The sequence below is a fragment of the Apodemus sylvaticus genome, chromosome X (genome assembly GCF_947179515.1).
Source record: "Apodemus sylvaticus chromosome X, mApoSyl1.1, whole genome shotgun sequence".
Taxonomy (NCBI): domain Eukaryota; kingdom Metazoa; phylum Chordata; class Mammalia; order Rodentia; family Muridae; genus Apodemus; species Apodemus sylvaticus.
The window spans coordinates 59,733,015-59,759,294 of record NC_067495.1 but is presented as its reverse complement, the minus strand read 5'-3'; the positions used below and the strand labels follow the sequence as shown (position 1 = coordinate 59,759,294).

At 42.1% G+C, this 26,280-nt stretch overlaps 1 protein-coding gene across 5 annotated transcripts; it reads right to left on the bottom strand.

Annotated features, from left to right (window-relative positions):
* Positions 1–10,770: 10,770 nt before the first annotated feature.
* Positions 10,771–24,448, bottom strand: Yipf6 (Yip1 domain family member 6). Of its 5 annotated transcripts, none has more exons than XM_052170763.1 (8): positions 23,290–24,448; positions 21,919–22,021; positions 20,197–20,325; positions 19,895–19,973; positions 19,096–19,138; positions 16,753–16,881; positions 16,027–16,184; positions 10,771–14,667 (listed from the first exon to the last, which is right to left on the bottom strand). In XM_052170763.1, exons 2-8 carry the CDS (start codon positions 21,973–21,975, stop codon positions 14,552–14,554), a joined length of 711 nt encoding a protein of 236 aa, XP_052026723.1. In that variant the 5' UTR covers positions 21,976–22,021; positions 23,290–24,448; the 3' UTR covers positions 10,771–14,551. The 5 variants fall into 5 exon arrangements, with proteins under 5 accessions (XP_052026723.1, XP_052026725.1, XP_052026721.1 ...); XM_052170765.1 differs by having other exon boundaries at positions 23,680–24,448; XM_052170761.1 differs by lacking the exon at positions 23,290–24,448 and adding an exon at positions 22,168–23,283.
* Positions 24,449–26,280: the final 1,832 nt, after the last annotated feature.

The following is a 26,280-nucleotide window of genomic DNA, read 5'->3' as shown; positions in this document are numbered from 1 at the left end:
TCCTATTTTTCTCCCTCCCTTCTCTCTGTCCTGGTACTCCCCTACAATGCTGGATCAAGCCTTTCCAGGATTAGGGCCCTCTACTTCTTCATGGGAATCATTTGATATGTTAATTGTATCTTCAGTATTCAGAGTTTCAGGGCTAATTAATATCCACTTATCAATGATTGCATTCCATGTGTATTCTTTTGTGATTGCATTACGTCGCTTAGGATATTTTCCAGTTCCAACCATTTGCCTAAAAAAAATCATGAATTCATTGTTTTTAATTGCTGAATAGTACTCCATTGTGTATATATACCACATTTTCTGTATCCATTCCTCCTTTGAGGGGCATCTGGGTTCTTTCCAGCTTCTGGCTATTATAAATAAGGCTGCTATAACATAGTGGAGCATGTGTCCTTATTGCATGCCGGGGAATCCTCTGGGTATATGCCCAGGAGAGGTATAGCAGGGTCCTCCGGAAGTGTCATGTCCAGTTTTCTTAGGAACCACCAGACTGATTTCCACAGTGGTTGTACTTACAATCCCACCAGCAGTGAAGGAGTGTTCCTCTTTCTCCACATCCTCGCCAACACCTGCTGTCTCCTGAGTTTTTAACCTTAGCCATTCTGACTGACTATTCTCGAATTTTTAGATGTTTATTATTAAAGCGTCCCACTTCCAGGAAGTTCTGTATTACTACTGCTACTGTGTAGTAAGAGATGACTCCAAAATTCAAATACAACAAACAGAGTTGTCTTGTACTTTTTAAAGATTTTTTATTGTATATCTATGAGTGTTTTGCCTGCATATGTGTGCACCCTGGGTGTGCCTGGTACCCACATAGGCCCGATGAGAGCATCGGATCCCCTGGAAGCAGAGTTATGGATGGTTGTAAGCTGCCAGGTAGGCACTGGGCATTGAACCTAGATCCTCAGGCAAGAACAGAAAATGCTCATAACCATAGAGCTTGTATGAACTATTCAATGCTTGTATTTTTTTTTCCACAGTACTGTAAATTTATTGGAGGCCTGGCTGAACTTATCCAGTGGTACATGCATGCTATATAAGCATTGTACCACCGAGCTCCACCCTCACTGCAGATTGTAAATGTTTGTTATCTCCCAGTTTCTGCCAGTTAAGGATTTGGGAGTGGGTCAGCTGGGAATGTTGGCTAAGGGTCTGTCACATGGCTGCACTTGAGATAGAACCAACTCATTGGTCATCTCAAGCTTGAATGGCGATGGGTGATCTGCTTCCAAAAGGACTCCTTTCCATACTATTGACAGAAGACTCATGTCCTCACCACATAACCCTGGACTCAGGCTGGTACCAGTCCTATGTTATGATAGTGTCCCCATAACATGGCAAATGATGACTTCCTTGTAGAAAAGAAAGCTCAAAACAAGAAAGCCTGCTTATAAGAACCTAATCTTCCAAACTGCATACTGTCACATCAGTTTTATATGCGTATTAGGAGAAAGTCTGACAGAAAATGGAATTTAGATTCCACCTTTAGAAAGGAGGAGCATCAAACAAAATTTGCAGCAGAGGGGCATTTATTTATTTTCAAGGACAGCTCACTGTGTACCCAAAGTTACCCACAGACTTGCAATCCTCCTGCTTCTCTATCTGTTCAGTGCTGGAATTGAGGATGTGTGCCAATGTCCTGCTGTTTTGAAATTACCATTGTCTCCAAGAGGAGGTCTACAGCGTTCTCTAAATAGGAAAAATTAAGGATCAGAGAAACTGTTTTCATTGAGACGCTACAATAATTTTCATAACTCAGTAGAGCCAGGTGTGGTGTGGCTCATGCCAGTGACTTCAGTGTTTGGGAGCCGTAGGCAGGTGCAGGCCAGCCTATACCACAGAGCAAGACCCTCTCTCAAAGCAACAACAGAAGAAATAAACAACAAAACCCAAACCACAGACAAAGTCAGTAGAGCTTTCAACTCGGGTAGGACTGAAGGTTACCAGAGCAGATAGGAAAAGTCAGATGATGCTATGTCCTTACAGAGTAATTCTCTGCAACAGTCCCTGTTCTCTCATCCCAGAATATAGTTCGATTATACCAGGTGCCAATTTCGCCAGATATGGGTCTCTATACCAAGTATTTTACATATATCAGCCAAGACTCATGAAACTGCAGTAAAGGTTTGTATCTTTTTTAATTTTATTTTTTTTACTGTCCGGTTGTTACCTTCCTTCTACCTCCTCCCCTATCTCCACAAGGATGTCTCCATCCCACTCCCACCCCACAGGCCTCTCTACTCCCTGGGGCCTCAAGTCTCTCAAGGGTTAGGTACATCTTCTCCCACTGAGGCCAGACCAGGCAGTCCTCTGCTGTATATGCGTGTGTGTGTGTGGGGGGGGGGGCTCAGATTAGCTCATGTATTCTGCCTGGTTGGTGGCTCAGTGTCTGAGAGATCTCAGAGGTCCAGGTTAGTTGAGACTGCTGGTCTTTCTATGGGGTCACCCTCCTCCTCAGCTTTTTCCAGCTTCTCCTTAATTCAAACACAGGGTTCAGCAGCTTCTATCCATTGGTTTGGTGTAAGTATCTGTTTCTTCTTCTGTCTCAGTTGCTTGTTGGGCCTCCTGGAGGACAGTCATGCTAGGCTCCTGCAAGAACATCATAGCATCAGTAATAAGTGTCAGGCCTTGGAGCCTCCCCCTGAGCTAGATCCCAATTTGGGCCTGTCACTGGACCTCCTTTCCCTCAGTCTCGGCTCCATTTTTGTCCCTGCAGTTCTTTTAGACAGGAACAATTATGGGTCAGAGTTTTGACTGTGGGATGGCAACCCCATACCTCACTTGATGCTCTGTCTTTCTACTGGAGGTGGGCTCTTCAAGTTCCCTCTCCCCAATGCAGGGCATTTCATCTAAGGTCCCTCCCTTTGAATCTTGAGAGTCTCTTACCTCCCAGGTCTCTGGTGCATTCTAGAGGGTCCCTCTACCTCCACCCCTGAGGCTGCATATTTCCATTCTTTCTACTGGCCCTCGGGGGGCTTCTTTCCTGTTCCCACCCCCATACCTGATCATGTTCTCCTTTTCCCTTTCCCCTCCCCTCTCCCATCCAGCTCCCTCTCTCTGCCACCTCTACTCTGCAATGGCTTTCTTCTTCCTTCCAAGTGGAATTGAAGCATCCTCACTCAGGCCCTTCTGCTTCTTAATCTTCTTGAGTTCTGTGGATTGTATCCTATGTATTCTGTACTTTTTGGAGCTAATATCCATGTATTAGTGAGTACATACCACACATATCCTTTTGGGTCTGAGTTACCTCACTCAGGATGTTATTTTGTAGTTCCATTCATTTGCCTGCAAAACTCAGAACGTCCTCATTCTTAATAGCTGAATAGTATTCCATTGTGTAGATGTACCACATTTTCTGTATCCATTCCTCTGTTGAAGAACATCTGGATTGTTCCCAGCTCCTGGCTATCACAGATAAACCTGAACACATGCCCCTGTGGTATGGTGGGGCATCTTTTGGGTATATGCCCAAGAGTGGTATAGCTGGGTCTTCAAGTAGATCTATTTCCAATTTCCAGAGTGGTTGTATCAGTTTGCAATTGCTTTCATATGTACGGAATATATGGCTCAAAAAATTATGGTGATACAAATGAAAATGGCTCCCATACATTCACAGGGACTGGCATTATTGGACATGTGGCCTTCCTTGGAGGAAGTATGTCACTGTAGGATGGGCTTTGCTACCTGTGGATCTGGATGTAGAACTCTCAGCTATCTGTACACTCATACACACACACACACACACACACACACACACACACACACACACACACATTTTTACCCCTCCAAGTTCTCCAATTATTCCCTCTTACTTTTCCCTCCCAACTTAAATTTATTTTTACACTTATTTTGTTGGTGTGTCCAGGTATGTGTGTGAGATACATGTGTCATGTCCTGCATGTGTAGGTCAGATGATAACTTGCAGGAATCAGTTGTCTCCCTCTCTTATGTGGGGCCCAGGGATCAAATTCAGGTCTTTAGGCTTTGATGTCAGACACCCTTAGAAACACATTTTACAGACACAGGAGAACAGAGAAGTGATGTGTCTTGCTCAAAATGGTCCTGTGTGATTCTGAAACCCGGGGCCACACCAGTGGTCTTTCACGAGTTCAAAAAAGACCTGGGATTAATTGAGCATTGGCAGGTGTTAACCTCACTTAGGCAGGGCTACACCTCTGTGCATCTAGAGGGATATACTCAGCGTCTTCACAGGAGTTTAGTTGAATCAAGAATAGCTTAGTTTTTAAAAAGAGGGGAAATATCCCACATAAGTCTTGCCCTCACATTTTTTTAAGATGTCTTTATTCATTTTATATATATATATATATATATATATATATATATATATATATATATATATATATATATGAGTACACCATTGCTCTCTTCAGACACTCGAGAAGAGGGCATCAGACCCCATTATAGATGGTTGTGAGCCACCATGTGGTTGCTGGGATTTGAACTCAGGACCTCTGGAACAGCAGTCAGTACTCTTAACCACTGAGCCATCTCTCCAGCCCGCCCGTGGACTTTTGACCACCTTGTTTTCATACTTGTCCCTTCATTGAACTATCCTAGAGATTTTCAAGGACACATAACTTGGTCTTCAGGAAATGATCCAGATGTTATGTTGTTAGTAACTGAAAAAGGCAGCACTTGTGACCATGAGTACGCCTCTGTGTTTGTTACACTTTTTAATTCAGTGATTTGCTGGGAATACTAGGACTTTCTGCAAACTAGGCCAGCTTCTGTACCGTAGAACCCCACCCCCACCATATGACTGTCATTTTAAAAACTCAGTGGTGGAGTGCTCACTGAGCTCATGGAAGTCCCTGGACTCCATTTCCAGTATCCCAAGGAAAAAAAGAAACAAACAAAAAAACAAAGACTCCTTAAGATGATTGGAAGTCATCTCAGAAACAAACACAGTCAGGAATGTGTGTGCTGTCTCACTGAGTGCAGTTCTGAAATCTGATAAATTTGAAGATTCTGGAAAAGCAGAGTAGTGGGAGGATTAGGAAAGACTGGCAAGTGTGCTCTTCCCAGGGTTGTGCTCTCAATGTAGCTTGGATTCCATAAGGTGCCTCATCAAAAGGCGAGCGCATCCCTTCTAGGGGCTCTGGCGAAGCGCTCTGATTCACACATGGGGAGCTGAAACTCTTGATGTGCTAAAGAGGATGAGAACGCTTTCAAATCCCTTCTGTTTTCTTCTTTTTGCTTTCTCATTCCCTGGTACCCCATTTCCCACGCAGGCCTGTGCATCAGTGCCAGGAGCAGCATCCGTATCCCTTAAGATGCAAAAGGAAAACATTAGAGGAAGAAAAAAATTCATCTCCAGATGGCACTGCCATGGCCCCACACAGGCTGGTGGCTTTTTTTTTTTTAACCTCACTTTGTCCTCATTTGACTTAGCTAAAATGTGAGCAGTTTGATGAAGTAGATGGCAGAGCAGGCTTCCTGAGGTCCTTGCTGTCTGGCTGAAGCAGCCAGACTGCCTCTGAAAGGAATGTGTCAGGAAGCTCAAGGGGACATCTTTAAAGGTGGTCCTGGACCCTTATTACATGCATTTCAAGCTGGATGTGCATGGATTTTACTCAAACTAACACAAAAAAATTTAAATTTAATACCTATTAATACTAATATTAAAAATACTATGGTGGGTTGTGATGGTGTCATGCATGCATACAATATGTGCTAATCAAATTCAATATCTATTTCTCCATCATTACCCTACCCTGTACCCTTTCTAGTCGTTTGTAATATTTCAAGAATACTTTTTGAATTTTCACATATGAAAGAACGTGTGGTACTTGCCTTTTAAACCACCAATCAAAGAGTTCACATGGAGGGACCCATGGCTCCAGCTCATATGTAGCAGAGGATGGTCTGGTTAGACATCAGTTGGAGGAGAGGCCCCCAAGTGTAGGGGAATGCCAGGGCGGGGAGACAGGAGTGGGCGGGTGGGTGGGGAACACCCTCATAGAAGCAGGGGGAGGGTGGGATAGGGGGTTTCTGAAGGGAAGACTTGGAAAGGGGGAAACATTTGAAATGTAAATAAAGTATCAAAAAACGGAAAAGAACACTGCAAAGTCTCACATTGGCCACTGGGTGGCGCCAACCCGGGCAGCTTTGAATACTGCGGTTGAAAACAATGGTCCCAGAGACTGCAGCTCACTTGCAGGTCAGAACCTACCTGCCCAATTGCTTGTAGAAACTAAAACTACACTCTCTTTAAAGTTTAAAGAGGAAATGATATTATTTCCAAATGTTCAGGGTATTTTCCAAAACTACTGTTTATGACAAACCTTAATTTACAAGGGGGGCAAAAAAAAAAAAAAAAAAAAAAAAAAAAAAAAAACAACCCAGATATCGATACTGCAATAGCATAATTCTTGCAAATCTGATCAAAAAATAATTTACTATAAGTCCTTTAAAAACCTATTTTAACAATATATAAAAGCATTAAAGGTGAACTATTATCAGGAAAATATTCTGCTTTAATAAATGTTTATATTGTGAAATGCAATTGTTAATTTGTTCGTAGATAGGGTTTTTGCTTTGTGGTCCAGGCTAGCCTCAAACTACCGTGATCCTTCTGCCTCAGCTTCCCCAGGACCTAGCATTACAGGTGTATGGCCCCACACCTCCTTAATGACATTTTTTTCTTCAGTATTTTATTGATGTATATTCATTGTCTATAGTGTTGTATTTGTCTTTTGTCACCTGAAATTATTTTGTTTAATATGGTTTCTGGTTTCCCCCTTTCCACTCATCCATTGATATGCTCCTAGACTGATTCTTTAACTTGGATGTATGGATAGCAGCATTATAATTGTACATGTGACCTACATCTGTGATTTGACCTTCATGTATATACCAGAAGTGAAGTCATATAGTAATTATATTGTTAGTGCCTTTTTTTAAAAAAAGGAACCTCCATACCTTTTTCCTTAGTAGTTGGACCAAGTGACACTATTTTAACAAAACAAAGCTAAATATGTCCAAAATGAACAACATACTACAATTTAAAATAAAGACAGGATTAGCAATAGTGCTACGTTGAGCAGTATTGAAGCCCAGAGCAAGGGCAAATCAAGCAATCGTCCTGCCATGTGAAACGTGTAGAGAAAGAAAAATGGAAATTAACAGAATCTTAAACAATAGTGGGACAAGGCTGAAACCCCTAACGCTCTTGCCTTTAGACTCAGAAGAAAAGAAGGGTGAAATGAAGGATTTTTTTTTTTTTTGAAAAAGTAATAGCTAAAATAAAAATTTCAAAATTTGGTGAAAGTCTGAATCCCACAAGTTCTCCATCACTTGGGAGACTGAAGCAGGATGATCAAGAATTTGAGGCCAGCCCAGGGAGCTGGTCTCAAAAGAAGGGGATGGGGGTTAGGGTATGTTTCAGTAGTAGAGTGCTTGCTAGCATGTACAAGGCCCTGGCTTGAAATGCCACCACCCTTCCAGAGCCTTCTGAAAGGTGTGCAGTGGCTCACTGGAGAAGGGGGATCTCAAGTTCAAGTCTGATCTTGGTGTCTTAGCTGTACAACTTTATTATCAAACCTCAACAAGCATCCGTGCCTAAACACCTAAGAGTAAGTCTACGGAACAGCACCAGTGAGAAAACATATCTGAACTCAACCAGAGAATGGGGCACAATCCTTATGGAATTATACCGGTTACACAAGAAGGGCAAATATCCAAAAGTGCTGATAGATAATTACCATCTTTGAGTTGTTTATTAGGCTGAAATATGGTTTAGAAATTAAGTAAAAATTAATTCTCATGTATATGCTACGATTGAAACTAAGAAAATCCATCACCAGCAGATACATGTTCTTCACACATAATTGAAATTTTGCTAGAAATATGAACGGTTGGTGGGTGCATCTTTAGCCAAGACTATGGGGGCTATCTCCAGCAAAGTGTGGTGGCCTATGACTGTAACCCCAACACACAGGTCTGTACATTCGAGGAGAGATTGGGCTAAACAATGAGACTCTGTTTCACAAAACTGGGGGTGGGGGGGGTGAGGGGGAAGAAAGTAATAAAAGGAAAAGTGAAACCAGACACCAGTTTTAAAGTCTCAGTGATTCAGTCCTAGAACAGCCATCAAGTTTTAGATACCTCTGGTGAAGGAGGTGGGTGAGAGGAACTGTAGAAAGGAAGAATGTCTTAGAAAAACCTGTCTCAACTCAGAACAGCAGTCAGCTCATGCACAGGACTGGCTCCATCAACATTCCATTGTGGATTGGAGGGCCTCATAAGGCTTTCCCCATCCCTGAAGAGTCAGCCTCTTGTTTAAGCACTGGGAAATGCCCTTGCTCAAGTAACATCCACTCCATGCTCATGGAAGCCACCCCAGTTAAATGCAGTGGAGCACACACATACAAAAGATGTGGAAGGAGGAGGAGGACTTGTTAAGAAGAAAAGAGTCTGATAGGAGAAAGGGGATAAGTGAGGATAATGCAGGGGGATATGATCAAAATACATCATGGGTGTGCGCGATTTCAAAACATTTAAAAATAAAAAGGTAACCCTATTTCCAAAATTGAACGCATTTCTAAGGGTGGGAACTTAGCTCCATGGTGGGGTGCTTGCCTAGCAGTCTAAATCCTGGCAGTCCCCTCTCTCTAAAAACAGGTACCCTTAAAACTAAGTGAAGCACTGTGATGAGGAGTACCTGCTGCCAATGGATATCCAGTCCCTAACAGCAGCACTCCAACTTGATTTGGAGCAGTGCTGTGCAGTCAAGAGTGCATTTCCTAGCCTGTCTCTGCAGCTAGATGCCCCGGATTAATCTCCTTAGCAAACAGAAGCTGTCGCCTTCTACAAAGGTAGCTGGCAGATAACTCAGCCACACAAGGCTGCCTGTTTGTCTTCTATGTCTAAATTCTAATTACTATGCTACGGGTACAATGAATTGGGCTCCTGCAGCAGTCTTGGCCTATGCCACATTTAGGAGGGAAACTGAAAAATGTCATAATTTTGAAATATGGGTTCTAGATGATACCAGGAAACTATCAGAGCTGTTTGTAATTTGCCATCTTTACATTTCTTAAAAAACATATGTATAAATATTCTGCATGTATGTATGTCTACCATGTATGTGCCTGATGAGTAGGGATGTCTGAAGAGGGGTTTGGATCCCCTAAAACTGGAGTTATAGGTTGTGAGCCACCACATGGATTCTGAGAATCCAAGTCATTTGCAACAGCAACAAGTGCTCTTATTCATGTAGCTGTCTCTCCAGCCCTAGACATTTTTTTTTAGATGAGAAATAAGCCTTTATTTTACTTGTCACCTGTTTCTGGCTTTTCTATTACATGTATCTCATATTCAGCTAATTCTAGCTGAACTGCTTTCTAGAGCCAGGTGGCTTGAGTAGCAGCTTTATCACTTAGGATTTGTGTGGCCTTACTTGTGGCATGTTGGTGCTTCAACATGCCTTGGACTAACATGAAGTGCTCCATGAAAGCATATATGAAATGTGCAGCACAGTCTCTCCATTGTCCAGAGGGCTTTCTTCTTTCCAAAGATTGTAGAGTAACTGGTTTCATGGGCCACTTTCATAATTGATAACGAAAATGTCTCCTCTGTGGGCTCCCAGTGATCATGATTTTCAAGTATCAACAATATAATGTATCTATTGACTTGTCTTTTCTCCTTTTACTATGGGCAAAGGCTTGAGTCAGAACATCCTCCTCCTGCGTTGAACTTTGTGATGTACATGCCTTGAAATCCGAATACTCAGGAGGCCAAGGCAAAGAATGCTTGTCTGTTATGTGGTGAGACCCTGCCTCACCAAGGGTGAAGGATATAGCCAAGTGGTATAGCACTCACTTAGCATGCACAAAGCCCTGGGTGTGACCCTCAGCACTGTAAGATGCTAACATCTTACAGAAATAAGTATTAGATGAAGATAATACGTTAAATCCACTGATTGTTTAAACTTCATTTACCATTTAGAATTCTAATTCTTCACTCTTGCCCTTTAGCAATTTTTCTCAAGATGGTACAGACACCATATTCCTTCAACACTAATGACACCAGTGAGCTATGACTGACTGCACTACCCTGCAGGCTTGTACTTGCAGACATCCAAAAAATATCACTTTGATAGATAGCCAGAGGCAGTACCTATTCAGCTGTTCTCTTGTACAGTCTTCTAGGCTTTGAGCTTCCAAATTATAAACACAGGAACACCCCTTTACCCCTACTGTCCTCTTAATCCAATTAATCTCCATGTACTCATATATTGCTTTAGAGCCATTTTCAGCAAGATATTCTACTGAAGACATTCTACTTCCTAGCACAGTAAACTCTACCTTTATACTTCCTTAGTTTGCAATTACTATTTGCTACAACAAACCTTTCTCCACTCTTTGATGTCCCAATTGTTCTTATGGGCTCGGGACTGCATTTGATTACAAAAATGTTGTGAATAGAGGAAATACAATGCATTAAGGACCAATACAGAGCTTGGCATACCATATTTGCTCAATAAACTTGATTTTCCTTTTAAATTTGTTCCATACAATTCTACACATTTGATATCTATCACCTGCCATGAATATATAGTACAAATACTTCTGTGCCTTCAGTACAAAGCAGACACAAATTTACCTCTTTCTAAAGTATTTATTGGCACATATAACATCCACAAACCATTTTATAGGTTTCTTTGCACAGGTCTATTTGTCATAGGAAAGATCAGGATTAATGTAGAGTACCAAAGAAGACCACAAATGAACAAGCTTCATTAAGGCAAAATCTTTATTCTCACCACATCTATCCAAATAGAAAGTTCTCGAATGACTTTAATCTTAAGTCTTAGAAATAGGCCCAGTAAGTATCCTATGTGGCATGTGTGAAATGGAAAAATTTTAAGTAGTAGTTTGATTCTTCAAGCTTAAAGAAAGATTATGTGTGTGTGAAGAGAGGAGAGGGGGTTCAAGGAGGAGGAAAGACAGCAAACCTGCGTCTCCCTGCTTTGTGTGCTCAGATGCCAGAGCTCATTACTCTGGAAAAAAGACATACTAACTCCAGACAGTTCCAGGTTGCAAAGGTGAGTAAGAGGGGACATACCCTGGGAAGGAATGTGCTCACTCCATGTACCTAACAGTGCAATACAAACTGTATTTCATCTAGTGTGTTCTTCCCATCAATTCACCTGCATGCATCAATACATGAACACTTGGGCAATTACATTTCTGGGCATACATTTTCTCCTGTAAAATGAGAATAAATCGTAGCACTTTATGTTGAAGAGTGGAGGAAGCAAAGCAAGCATTAAGAATAGTGCCTGGCCAGATGGATGAAAGTAGACTGGTAATCGACAGGGACTGAAGGGGAATAGAGAACAGGACCGACTTGTTTCTCTCCAGAGTGATAAAGACAGACATTCTCAAATTAGACAGTGGTGACGGTTGGGTAATTCTGCGAAGATAGTAAGGACTGCTGAAATGTACACTTTGAAAGGATGAATTTTCATAGTAAAGTGTACTTTAATGAAGCTATTACAAAAATTATTTTAAAATTAGAATAGTAAATTGGCATACAGTAAATGCTCAATAACTGTTAGTTATTAATAATCATAAATTATTGTCCCTGTCAGTTTTATAACAAAAGTATACAGAATCTAGAGAAGGACTTCTAATTTACATACATGGATCCATCAACATTCATACATTTACTTCCATCCAACCACTGTAGAAACCAACAACAGTCTAGTTAAAGATCACTTCAGTGCTCAAACCATACTAGCACAACTTGATGGTATCCCAAAATATCAATGGACAATTTTCATTTTCATCTCCAGGAATAAGTAAGCAGCTCAAATACAGTTAATCAAGAGATTATATTATATATCCAAGTATAGGCTTATTAGCCTTCTAATCACATTTTTGAGGATACTGTTTATAAAAGACAGTCAACAGTGAAATATTTATCAGTCTCATGCCATGTAAAAGATCCCACAATGAAAAGATCAAATTCAACTTACATAACTTTGAAGCCAAAACCAAACAAAACACACACACACACACACACACACACACACACACACACACACACACACACACAAACCCTTAATATTTGACGAATTTTAAGAAACATACAGAACATTCCAATATGTTGTCATCATTAGAGTATTTGTAATCTGAACCCCATTAAATCACATCTTTACTCTTCCTATTGCTAAGACATGGAAAAGACTGTCATGGTCTCAGATGTAGAAGCAGCAGGTGACCATCCAAGTTGGCTATGATACCCATGCACATTCTACCAGAAACATGAAACTACCATCTTACATCTGGAGTTCCTCTCCTGAATGCTTCTGCCCTTCCAGTCCTCATTTCTACTGTCAACCAGGAAAAGCTATACTACAACTTCCAGAGTCAGGACTTCATTTGTCACAGAAAGCAACAGATTTTTTGAATATATTAAGTGTATTTATATCCTTTGATCATTTGATTCCAGGAAAAAGTAATTAGGCCCTCCAGTTTATCCACTTTTTTGGCAATGCCATAGATTGAACCTAGAGTACTGAGCATGCCTGGCAAATGTTCTCACTCATCCAAGCCCCAGTCCTACATTCTCATTTTAAGTCATATAAAAAGCATTCATCAAATCACCCAAGAGCAACAGATTAACACACACAGGATCAAACTGCCTTATATCCAATGTGTTTAACCCTCCAAAATCTGTATGATTTGTGGCCTTAGGAATTTCAGAGTACATGTTTCCCCTGAGTAAAATCCAGTAAATACTAAATTTGAGAAGTATGGTTACTTCACTATTATAATTAATTGGGCAGAATACAAAACAACTTAGGAAAGATATTTGAATGAAAAGTTTAAAATTTTCAGATACTGGAATGAGATAATATTTTGTGACAAATTTCAATTATTAGGGTTAAAGTTTTCAAGATTGAAATACCAGATTTATCCTTACAGGGTTTATAATTTAAAACATAAATTACAATGAATTCAAATATGTACTCCCAAACCATTAGATAAGGTTGGGACAGAGCCGATTTGGCCTAGTGTTGCTCATTTGGTTACTCTGAGAATGAGAAAAATTATGTTTTTAGAATCATATACTTATATGAAGGTAGTCTTTAAATACAAAAAAAAATCAATAAATATTTAAATTCTATGATAAACACATGGAATAAGAAATTTCTATCTTTACAAGTAACTGCATATTTACAATGAATGTTTTCTGACTCCTAATCTTCATCTATTAGAGTTCAATATGAAACATACAGAAGGTACCAGTTCTTACTATCTTACAGGAGTCCTGTTTAGCTGAAAATCAGCCTGCCTCAGATGTTCTGTTCCCTGAAAAGCCTTCACTCTTGTGCATAAATATCTGCAAGTACACAGGTAGATGCACATGTGCAAAATGTACATATCTAAAGAGAAGCTAATTTGCTTTACAAATAAAGTCTAAAACACACAAAACAAATTGCTATTCCCTAGCCCCCCAAATCCAAAAGAAACCCCTCCATATATAATAATAATTAAAAAAAAACCACTGAGCCCACTATGGAAAGGCAGTAGCTGTAAACTCAACTAACCCATCATCATGCATGTAATCATCCTTCCATTATCCAGCCTTCCGAACACTAGATCTCTACGTCCATTTGGTTAAATGCTCGCTTCTGATGTGTAGCCTTCCTTTCTAGTCTAAGGTTGGGTTGCACAAAATAAGTTCTTTTAGATATGCCCTATCTAAGCTATACCTTAAAGGAAGGTGCCCACATGACAATACGCATTCCAAACCATAAACCTAGATTTCTTAGATCTACTACTTAGAAAAGCTCAAACATTAAACCATCAAGAACTTCAGTCAAAGTGCATGTTTGACTGCTATCATTGTATGAAAGATTGAAATCTAGAATGTAAGCTGAGGTGCTGTTACACACGACAGAAAGGTAAGTATACAAAAATATTTTAAAAGCTGATTCTTTATATGCTGTTTGCTAAAAACAAATGACAAAACAAGCATAGCAGTACCTCTGATCAAAATCTGAAACTAGTTAACACATATTCTCTTCCCACATCTACAAACCTCATTCCTAACCTCTTGTTGCCTTCTTGAAGTTTGGGGAAGAAAAGAAAAGAAATGGATACAGACTGTTATTTATGAAAAGAGGCATATTCTAATAGTCATAAGGCAATGTGTTTAAGAGCTGCACCTGAACAAATATTCTCCAAGCTGAAGATGGTCACCAACTCTTTGTAATTTGTAGAGTGGATCCACTTGCTCGAGTCACTGGTCGACACAAATCGCTTCATCATGCCTTAAGGAGGCATGTCACTATGTATGGTATGTACAAGTATTTGAAAATAATAACATTAAGAGGAAAAGGACAGCCTTGCAAATATCAGTTTCTTACATAAATGACAACAGTGGTATGTGGCTCCCTTTTAATACCCCAACAATTGAACAAGAGTGGGGGAAGCTGTTGTTGATAAGCATTGTGTTTTAGGTGAGCCTTCAGTTCATCGGTATTGAATGTGTGTATCCGGACTTATGGAGTGAATGTGAGTATCATCCAACTGATAACAAAGTAGAATAAAAAGACAGGATACACTGCCAGGGCTTTTCGATTTGGAGGCTGGCTGTCAGCAAGGAATGCTGTAGATGCTAAAGAAAACAAAAAGGAGTATTTAGTATAGCCGTACTATCAGAACCACAATATTTACTAAACTCCAATGTGATTGGCATAATCTAGATCTTATAAGTACGCTAAAGGTCAGTTTTATTTGTGGCTCCTGAGAGAATATAAGTTCAGTTATAGGACGGAAGCATGCTGCTCAGTGATAGAGCACTTGCTTAGCATGGACAAGGTCTTAGGTTGCATCTATAACAACACACATAAGCAGAGTTCACTTATGAACTTACAATAGCCTAGGGCAGCTTCTTTCATATACTAACACTTCAAAAGCTTTTGGCTATTTTGGATACAGATCCTTCTTAGGCAGGTTTCCTAACCTAGTCTAGAAAGACACTGAGTTAGGCTTAGCAGGTTTAAATATGAGTAAGGTTATTTGGTCTTATGCTAAATGAATGTCTCTTACTGCTTCCCTCATTTTTGAGAGTTAACAGGGGAAAGGGGTCTGTTTGTTACTTGCTGCTATTGGCATTCTTTTTTAAACACGGTCTTGACATTCGATCCACTGGCCTTGACCATACTTTGTAGCCAAAGTTGACTTTGAACTCATAATACTCCTGCTGCTACCTGTCCACTGGGACTATAGCGACTATAGGCCTACAACCTATCAGCTCTCTTTTAATGCTATCATTCTATCCAACCAATAAAAGCCTACTCATCTTCTTGTTAAGAATACCCCTATGTGCTGGCCAGAGTGATGTAGGCCTGTAATCCCAACAATTTGGGAGGCAAAGTTAGAGGATCACAGGTTCAAGGCCAATCTGAGAGACAGAGAGTCTGTCTCAAAAACATGGTTATATACATCTTTTTATTTTGTTTTGTTCTGTGGTGCAGAGGCTTGAGCCCAGGGCCCATAAATGCAAAGTAAGCATGGTACCATGAGGACTACTACATTCCCAGTCTTGTTATAAAATTTTCATTCTGAGACAGGGTTTTGCTAAGCTGTCTAGTCTGGCCTTGAACTTGCAAACTTCTCAAGTCTCCAAAGTAGCTGGGATTATAAGTGTACAACACCATACCTGGTGACTCTGCACATCTAAGTTCAGAAAGCCAGCTCACAAAATGTGGACACCATCATCTTTAATACTTACTTAGACTAGAGTGCTGGGCGGTGGTGGCACAAGCCTGTAATCCCAGCACTCTGGGAGGCAGAGGCATGCAGATTTCTGAGTTCGAGGCCAGAACTGAGAACTTTTTGTCTCAAAAAAACCAAATCCAAAAAAAAAAAAAAAAAAAGACAGCAGAATTTCATTGTTCATAATTGTATCATTATCTTTAACTCATGATTTTATTTTATCTTCTTGGTTGGTTTTTTATGTTCTGTTACTCACCTATCACGGACCAAGCGAACATCACCAACACCACAAAAAGCCGAATCATGAAGTTTATTGGTCCCTGCCCTGCCAAAAGCAGCAGGCGGCAGATCAGCATTGCGATGTTCAAGGGAAGTACACAGTATCCTAATACACAGAGACTCTGAAAAAAAGAACTAGAAACACACATCCACAGATCATGAGTGTCATTGAGTAGGATCAAGACATAGTTCATTGTACAGATGTCTTATAGACATTCTATGCACTACAACCTCCTTCCTGCTATCCGATCTATACCTTTTACCTAATGCTAATTTCATGAAGTCTTATCTCCTGTATCATATACTTTCATTTTCTCTATACTCTTCCTGTTCCCCTCTTAGGCCCCATAAATATCAATTTTCTAATATCACATAATCTACTCTAATTCCTAGAAGTATCTCATTGACCCTATAATGTAGTTCTAGTTAGAGATCAATTTGAGAATGTGTTGTACCATAGGTTCCCCCCAAACATATGTCTCTTCTTAGAATAATTTTGCCTATTAGTTTAAAATTTAAAGAGAAAATCTGAAGCTTATCAGTGACCTTTAAAATTTATTTCAATTGAGTTTTAAAGAAACTTTTTATTTAGTCCTTAAGTCAATTTTTCTTAAAAAAAAAAAAAAAAGGCAAAATAACACTGTTTTTCTAAAATCTACCACATGCTACCAGCAAACAGGGAAAAGGTTCTTATGATACCCACATGTTTCCGCCAAGAAGTTTTGAATTTAGCGTGATGGTAACTGCTCCGAACCAGATGATAACGAATACTTCTGCAAACTCTGGGCCTCCTCCATCATTCTCTCCATCAATGGGACTCTTCTGTAACATCCTAAGAAAACAGTATGAAAACTACATAACCTTTTATACAAATTGAAAAAGGCATGCATTCTCACCAGACTACTGTAATGTATCTCATTTGAACATCGGTACTTAATCTGTACTGTAATGTGTACTTTGTATAAGGAAAACACTAGCAGAATCTGTTTTTTTAAATAAGGATCTAGAGATCCAAATGCCTGAAGACTATAAGGAGTGTTGTACTCTGACCTTTCTGGAATGTTTAAGTGGCTTACTAAAAGCCTCTCTGTCCAAGCAGAAGGTATTGAACTTAAGGGCCTAACATAGCTCACAAGCATGAGATTTTGTTCATAATATATGTAAAATAGCTTTAAATTTAGTTTGACCATATTTTTAAGTTGGAATGCTTCACCTCTGACTATGCATTCTGAAAATGGTTTTGGTGATGTTGTATCGTAATCCCAATACTGGGAAGATGGAGCCAGAATATTCTTGAGTTAAAAGAAAAGAATGTACTCATCTGGTGAGGATTATCTCAGTGCTGCTAGTGTGTCTACCTAGCATGGATGAGGCCCTAGGTTACATTCCCAAGCAACACAAAAAGGGATCTGTACTTATGTGAAAAGTAAAATTTTTTTCAAACCTGACCTCCATTCCAACAATAGCATCAGGTGTAGCTAGCAGGGCAATAAGGGCTTTCCAGTTATCAGATCAGTATTCTGGGGCTTAGGTTACTTTTCTAGCTGTTAGCAAATCTGAATGATGGATGGTCTGTTTGTTTGCTTGGTTTTTAAACAAGGTCTAGTTGTGTGGCCTCGGCTAAGCCTCTAACCTGTCATCTTCTTGCCTCAGCTTCTTGAGTGCTCAGCTATGAATTTGTAATTCATGCATTAAGGTTTTAGAGCACATGCTCAATACTAGAAAGAGTCAACTTATTTAGTTGCTGATTTTTAAAAATCAGTATATATATATAGTGTATATATACATATATGTATGTATATACATATACACACATATAGTGTATATATACATATATGTATATACATACACACACACATATATAGCATATATATACATATATGTATGTATATACTATATACACACATATGTATAATATATATATATATAAAATTTCTAAAAAACCTTTGCTTTAAAACTGAGTAAATACTGAACTGTCATCTAAATATTCTGCATCTAAGAATTTAATATACACAAAATGTTTTGAATTCTGAACTTGGAATACTTAGACTTGGTATGTTTTTCCTGAAAAATAATAATAAAAAAGTCCATAGCCTCATATTACAATAGGATAAAGAAGTCATATATTGTCCTATCTAGTTATGCTGCCTACTAGTATGTGGAGGAGTTTGTATTCTATGGCTGTATTTTATTCCAAATCCTGAGCATTGGGTGCAAACAATGTGCTGGCACTCTTTGTCGTCTGGAATCCCAATCACTTGAGTACAGTCGGTGGCAAGAACAGTAACTAATCTGGGAGGTAAGGGACCCAACACTGATGCTAGTTCTATCACTAGACATGTCACATGAGCTCATTTTTGGCCTACAGTTGTCTCTGAAAATAAGTGTAGTGAAACTACATAAGCTCTAAGGTTAATCTTTTAAAACTCAGCAATATATATATTTTTTCAAGAGCTCTTAACATCTATCTTTTCAGGGGCTGGAGAGATGGCTCAGTGGTTAAGAGCACTGACTGCTCTTCCGAAGGTCCTGAGTTCAAATCCCAGCAACCACATGGTGGCTCAAAACCATCCGTGATGAGATCTGATGCTCTCTTCTGGTGTGTCTGAAGACAGCTACAGTGTACTTACATATAATAATAAATAAGTCTTTAAAAAAAACCCAAAAACATCTGTCTTTTCTAGGCACAGAACCAGTTTCCTTAATATGATTATTAAAAGTACAAGAAAGAAATACTACATTATGATCTAAATGAGTATACGATAAATTTAAATTTTAAGTTATGGTATGGTGGTGCATACTTGAAACACTAGAACTCAGAAGTTGGGGCAGGAGAAGCACAAGTGTGAGGCCAGTATGGGCTACACAGAAAGTTCTAGGATAGTGTGGGCTACATAGTACAACTATTATCTTTTTTCTTAATAAATAAAAAACATAAAAGAAGTCCTAAAGGCCTAGTTAATTTTTTCCTTAATTCTGGAACACCATTTAAAAAAAAGAAAGAAAGAAATAGTAGCTCAATTGAGGAAGAAGTGTAAATACTTACAATGCAAGTGTCACACAAAGTATTAATGGGCCCCACAAATCCCCTGCAATGAAAGGAAAGACAGGATGCTAAGAAAGCAATATGGCAGATTTTCTATCTTTACCAAATCACGTACCTTCCACTCAGAATCCTAGCAGCAAGTTTTACCTAACTAAGCCTTCCCAACCTGTTTCCCTCCCTGACTTCACATATCCTTTAAGGTTTGTGCTCTTCTTGTGTTCTAAATTACCCTTTCTTAAATTCCTAATCCCCATTCCAGCACACTAAGAGCTATGGACAATCTGTTCCTCACATGGACACAATATTCAAGTAAGATATTTTGCGCTGGGTGGTGGTGGCGCACGCCTTTAATCCCAGCACTTGGGAGGCAGAGGCAGGCAGATTTCTGAGTACAAGGCCAGCCTGGTCTACAGAGTGAGTTCCAGGTCAGCCAGGGCTACACAGAGAAACCTTGTCTCTAAAAAAACAAAAACAAGCAAACAAAAAGATATTTTGCCTGTGACTTCAGGGTCTGGATTGAATCTCAACAACCTCAAATTCCTAACTATAGCCAAATCACAGTACCAAATTCAACTGTGAGCATTTTCTAAGTTCATATTTATTGGTGAACTTAATATAATGAGCCAGGTCTTTCAGCTTCTGAAATTCTGTTCTAAATTTCTGCCCAAAATTTCATTTATATAACTGTTTGTTCCTGTAAAACAGCATCAGTTTTATTACCTTTGCCTTTGCTTTATAAAGCAGAAACAATAAAGTATCAATGGTTTGAAACAAATCCTCAAAAATGTCATATACTCACAATCTCTTAACAGAGTATTACTTTTCCTTGGATATAAAACGTGCGTAAATTTCCTTCCCACAGCTTTTAGATCTCGCATCTGAAAGACAAAAAATAACCCCATGCACTGTGATGATCAAAGTTATCAGGAAGTCTCCTCTGTTTGCCAAGAACATTAACAACTCACTCCTAGGGGGAATCTTAAATTTCAGTAGAGGAAATATACTTTAGAAAAATCAAAGAACCAAACAAAAGTATTTCAAAGTATTAGTGCCTATTTACTCCCATAGCACTGAAGTGCTCTCTCAACTAGTCTAACTTACAATGGTCCGACGAATGGATTCATTTAGTGTGGAGCTGTCAAGGTCTTGAGTACGAGCTCTTGTGGGGATAGTAATCTCTCCTTCTATGGGAATGTCCTGTGAAATTGACACATCAGACAACCCTGCAAACTGAGAAAAAGATGGGGGAAAGAAAATTAAGTTTATAACTGCAAAATGTCTCAGAAACATCACCATTCTCTAGAGTTGAGCCTGAATAATTAGTGTTTTGCATAGTTGCTAAAAGTAAATAGTAGCTCAGTAGACAGTAGGCAATCCAGCTACTTCTTCAGCACTCCCTTTAATTAAAGGTGGTGCAATATAATGAAAAAAAAATACTGACAGTAAATGCTACACACTTGTCTTCAAATATTTCATTTCTTTCCAGCGTAAGTTCCAGGCCAGCCTGGTTAACACGGCCCCTGTCCATACATACATACACATGTATACATACTTATACACATCTTAGACGTTACAGAAGGGGGGACAGTCCAGAGGAAAGAGAAACTAAAAGCAGCTAGGTTACCTGTAACTACATCACAGTATACATATTTGCATTTGTTTATGTACTTTTCACCATTCTGTGATGAACTTCAACATTTTCCAAAAGACTAAATTTGGGTTCAGAGAGACTGCATTCAGGGTCACAACTGACCCATAAGATGACCCAAATTACCCTATCCCTTCAGTGCTGGGGACTGGACCTAAAGGGTCTTACGTAGGCAATGCAATCACTTTCCCACCGAGCTCCATTCCTAGACTCAACATAGTCCTTTACAGTTTCATTCCTGGTGCCTACAAGATCGCCCGGAACACTCTAGACGCTTGATAGATTTTTTTTGCTGAAGAGATAAACAAATAGAGCTAGTAAGAGGCAGAGTTGGGTGTTGAATCAAGTTCCCTTGACTCTCAGTTCAGTTCTCTACTGTTAGGCTGCCAATTTAAAACAAAAGAAATGGAGTCATTTATTGAGCAAACACTATATAAGCAAATACTATTTGGGAGGAAGAACGTCAGAGCATAACAATGACTTCCTTATACTCCTCCACTCATGACTTGTATTAGGCACTTCATATAAATTACGTCATTTTAAAGGCAGGGATCGTTCAGTTTAAGAGACAAAATAAACCACCCTTCCTTGAAATGAAGTTCTCAAAATCACAAAAACTTCAGTGTGAATGGATTCTAGCTCACATGCGTTTAACTGTAAAGCCTGTGTTCTTAAACAGTATTTCAAGTACTAAGTATGGCTCTTAGTAACGTATATATGTCATGAAGTGGATAGCAAGCACCTGGAAATAATAATTAGCCTACTAGAGTCACTGAACAAGTAAAGGTTCAGGTTACAGCAATAAAACGACAACGTCCTGTGGGTGGGAAGCACTTTCTTTACTTCTGTAGTACTTCACAATGACTGGTGACAAGTCTTGATAAAATGACAGTGATAAAAGATACTTCAGAAACCACTCCAAGCTCAGCATTTAATTCAATGTCAAAGAATCCCTAGAGTGTGGAAGGGCAGCAGAGATTCTCAGAAAGGCATAGGACAGCAAAAGGAAGGGAAATGCAGTTAACTTAAAGAACAGGTGTAGTGTTAGCTGGTTGTAGAAGCTTGGGCCTGCAGAGCCAAGAAGCTCCAGCTCTCTGACCTCGACCAATTCCCGACTCCCTTACCGGGAGCTCTGCCTCACCCTCAGTCCCTGCAGTCACAGGGGTTTAACTCACCAGGGGTTTAGATGACGCTGCCTCCTGTTCTCCCGGAGAGTCCTCCGCTTCCGCCATCTTGGTAAACCTCCTTCTGTTCCCCTCCCATGCGTCTTTGCGACACCTGAGACGTGGAGACCACGGCTGGTCAGTGCTCTGTCGCGTAGAGACGGCGTCACCACCGGCGCCTGGGGCTGGTTGCTGCAGAGCACGACCAGTTCTGGTGGTCCGGTAGCCACTGAGCTCGAGATTGAGCTCCGCTTTGCTCACTTTTGGGGACGCGGTATCGCTAGGTGGCGCTCCGCCTTTCACGCCCACTAAAGGTGCAGGCTAGACTCTCCGAAACACCCAGCGGTGTCCCAGGCTTCAGCCAAACTTAGCCGAGCCCGGGACTCACAGCCGAACCCAATGGAGCCCAGAGGCTCCAGACGAACTTAGCCGAGCCCAGTGACGCTCAGTCGCACCCAATCGAACCCAGAAGATCCAGCCAAACTCAGCCGAGCCTAGCTGCGCACAACCGAACCCAATCGAGCCCAGCCGAACCCAATCGAGCCCAGCGGCTCCAGCCGAACTTAGCGGAGCCCAGTGGCATTCAGCCAAACACAGCGATACACAGGGCCACTGAGCTGGAGATTGAGCTCCGCTTTGCTCACTTTTGGGGACGCGGTATCACTAGGTGGCGCTCCGCCTTTCACGCCCACTAAAGGTGCAGGCTAGACTCTCCGAAACACCCAGCGGTGTCCCAGGCTTCAGCCAAACTTAGCCGAGCCCGGGACTCACAGCCGAACCCAATGGAGCCCAGAGGCTCCAGACGAACTTAGCCGAGCCCAGTGACGCTCAGTCGCACCCAATCGAACCCAGAAGATCCAGCCAAACTCAGCCGAGCCTAGCTGCGCACAACCGAACCCAATCGAGCCCAGCCGAACCCAATCGAGCCCAGCGGCTCCAGCCGAACTTAGCGGAGCCCAGTGGCATTCAGCCAAACACAGCGATACACAGGGCCACTGAGCTGGAGATTGAGCTCCGCTTTGCTCACTTTTGGGGACGCGGTATCACTAGGTGGCGCTCCGCCTTTCACGCCCACTAAAGGTGCAGGCTAGACTCTCCGAAACACCCAGCGGTGTCCCAGGCTTCAGCCAAACTTAGCCGAGCCCGGGACTCACAGCCGAACCCAATGGAGCCCAGAGACTCCAGACGAACTTAGCCGAGCCCAGTGACACGCAGTCACACCCAATCGAACCCAGAAGATCCAGCCAAACTCAGCCGAGCCTAGCTGCGCACAACCGAACCCAATCGAGCCCAGCCGAACCCAATCGAGCCCAGAGGCTCCAGCCGAACTTAGCGGAGCCCAGTGGCATTCAGCCAAACACAGCGATACACAGGGCCACTGACCTCGAGATTGAGCTCCGCTTAGCTCACTTTTGGGAACGCGGTATCGTTAGGTGGCGCTCCGCCTTTCACGCCCACTAAAGGTGCAGGCTAGACTCTCCGAAACACCCAGCGGTGTCCCAGGCTTCAGCCAAACTTAGCTGAGCCCGGGACTCACAGCCGAACCCAATGGAGCCCAGAGGCTCCAGACGAACTTAGCCGAGCCCAGTGACACGCAGTCACACCCAATCGAACCCAGAAGATCCAGCCAAATTCAGCCGAGCCTAACTGCGCACAACCGAACCCAATCGAGCCCAGAGGCTCCAGCCGAACTTAGCCGAGCCCACTGGCATTCAGCCAAACACAGCGATACACAGGGCCACTGAGCTGGAGATTGAGCTCCGCTTTGCTCACTTTTGGGGACGCGGTATCACTAGGTGGCGCTCCGCCTTTCACGCCCACTAAAGGTGCAGGCTAGACTCTCCGAAACACCCAGCGGTGTCCCAGGCTTCAGCCAAACTTAGCCGAGCCCGGGACTCACAGCCGAACCCAATGGAGCCCAGAGGCTCCAGACGAACTTAGCCGAGCCCAGTGACGCTCAGTCGCACCCAATCGAACCCAGAAGATCCAGCCAAACTCAGCCGAGCCTAGCTGCGCACAACCGAACCCAATCGAGCCCAGAGGCTCCAGCCGAACTCAACCGAGCCCAGCCGAACCCAATCGAGCCCAGAGGCTCCAGCCGAACTTAGCCGAGCCCACTGGCATTCAGCCAAACACAGCGGTACACAGCCGAACCTAGCCGAACTAGCGGAACCTAGCGGTGCAAAGCCAAACCCAATCGAGCCCAGAGGCCCCCAGCCAAACTTAGCCGAGCCCAGAGGCATTCAGCCAAACACTGCGGAGCACAGCTGAACTAGTGGAATCTAGCGGTGCACAGCCAAACACAATCGAGCCCAGAGGCTCCCAGCCAAACGTAGCAGAGCCCAGAGGTGCAACAGCCTAACACGGCTGAGCCGAGCAACGCACAGTCCAACACAATGAAGCTCAGAGGCACACAGCCGAACCTAATAGGCGCACAACCAAACCTAGCTGAATGCAGCTGAGCTTAGCTACGCACAGCCGAACCCAATCGAGCTCAGAGGTTCCAGCTAAACTTAGCGGAGCCAGTAGCATTCAGCCAAGCCCAGCGATGCACAGCCGAACTTAGCAGGACCAGCCAAACACAATCAAGCCCAGAGGCTTCCAGCCAAAAGTAGCAGAGCCCGGAGGTGCACAGCCGAACATAGCCGAACATAGCCGAGCCCAGAGGTGCATAGCCGAAGCTAGTCGGCGCACCGCAAACCGCAGCCGAGCCCAGCAAGCGCTCTGCCGAACCTAGTCGGCTCGTAGCCGAATGCAGCCGAACGCAGCCGAGCCCAGCAGCGCGTCGCCGAATCTGAACTCCGCGGTGTCCTGCGGCACACAGCCGCACCTACCCGAGTCCAGACGAACTAAGGCGAACGCATCGGTTTTTAGCCGAGCGCTGCCGAGCCCAGTGGCTTCCAGCGGTTCCCAACCGAACCTAGCAGCACCCAGCTGAAAGTAGGCTATCCCACCACCAGCGCCGCTGCAAAGCGGAGCCCAGTGGATCCTAGAGGAACACAACTGATGAACCTAGACGCCCCCAACTAGGACCAGCTGAAAGCAGCTGAGACCAGCAGCGCTGGGCAGGACCAGCACACCAGAAGTAGCTCTGAAGTGCCTTTTCCCGTGTCCCCATCGGGGCTCTATTCTAGGGAAAAAGAAAAAGGCCTTCAACTTCGATTTGAAGAACCTGATCCTCTTGTCCGCTGCTCCCTCTACTGCGTCCTTGCCTTACTAGTGCCCTGAGCTTCTTATCCAGCTTCCATCTCCTTCCAGTCCTTAAACCTTTGTATTATCTCCGGAGCCACAGGTCCTGCACAATTATTCTCTCCTTTATCTCCTATCAAGTGGGAGAGCTTCACTAGACTACCTTCCCAACTTTAAAGTTGCTAAGCTACTTGTACTGAAAATGGCCTTAATCAATAGTGGCTTCTGGGGTGGTAGTGGGCGGGGAATGGGTAGGGGTTAGCTATGGTAATCAAAAATAAAAGAAAACAAAACAAAACAACAAAAAAACCCGCCCCTACCCAGACCAACTTTCACCCCTACCTCATTCCCACAAATTCAAGATGTTTCTGACTCCTGGTTGCTCTGGCTCACCTCTTAACCCAGACTTTGATGAGGTCAAACAAAAGAGCCATTGTTGACATCATCAACATTCTTCCTAAGCAGCTACCCTCTGAGCCTGAAAAAAAAAAAAAAGCCCATGTAAGGTATTTAACCAAGAGAGTAAAATGCACTTCTTTATATATTTGGATAAGGTAATTCAGAAAGGAACCCAAGTAATAGATGAAGGAAGAGATACGTGGAATGTGGAAAGCCAGACTTCCCAGAATATGCTTCGGGGGATAGCTATTATTTATTTTACTAAAATATTAGTGCAATAATTCTTCAAGTTTTCAGTACTTAAATACTCGTAGAAGTGATAGCAGAGTTTAGGCTTTGCCAGGGTTGTGGTACTTGTTTGTAATCCCAAAGGCAGGAAGACTGTTGTTACTTTGAAGCTAGTCTAGTCTAAATAGAAAAATTCAAGCCGGTCATGGCTACTTGGCAAGACCTTGTCTTAAATCTTTTAGGCTAGTTGATATGAACTTATTTTAATTACACGAGACTGCTGTATGCAAGACAGGACAGCCCAAGGCAGCTAGGAATCGCATCACTAAGGTAGCAGGAAGATCAGGATCATCCTGGGGTATACAGACTTGTCTTACAAACCAATTATAATAACAGCAAAATGTCTTATAGAGCTGCTTCAAAGACAGCCTTGGCCCTCCATCCTCCATCCTAATCCTCCCTCCTGCTACCCCTCTACCCTGTCTCCCATACTTACTCATTCACTCAAGATCCTTTCTACTTCCATTGATAATGTCTTCTAGTTCTTTGATAGCCTCC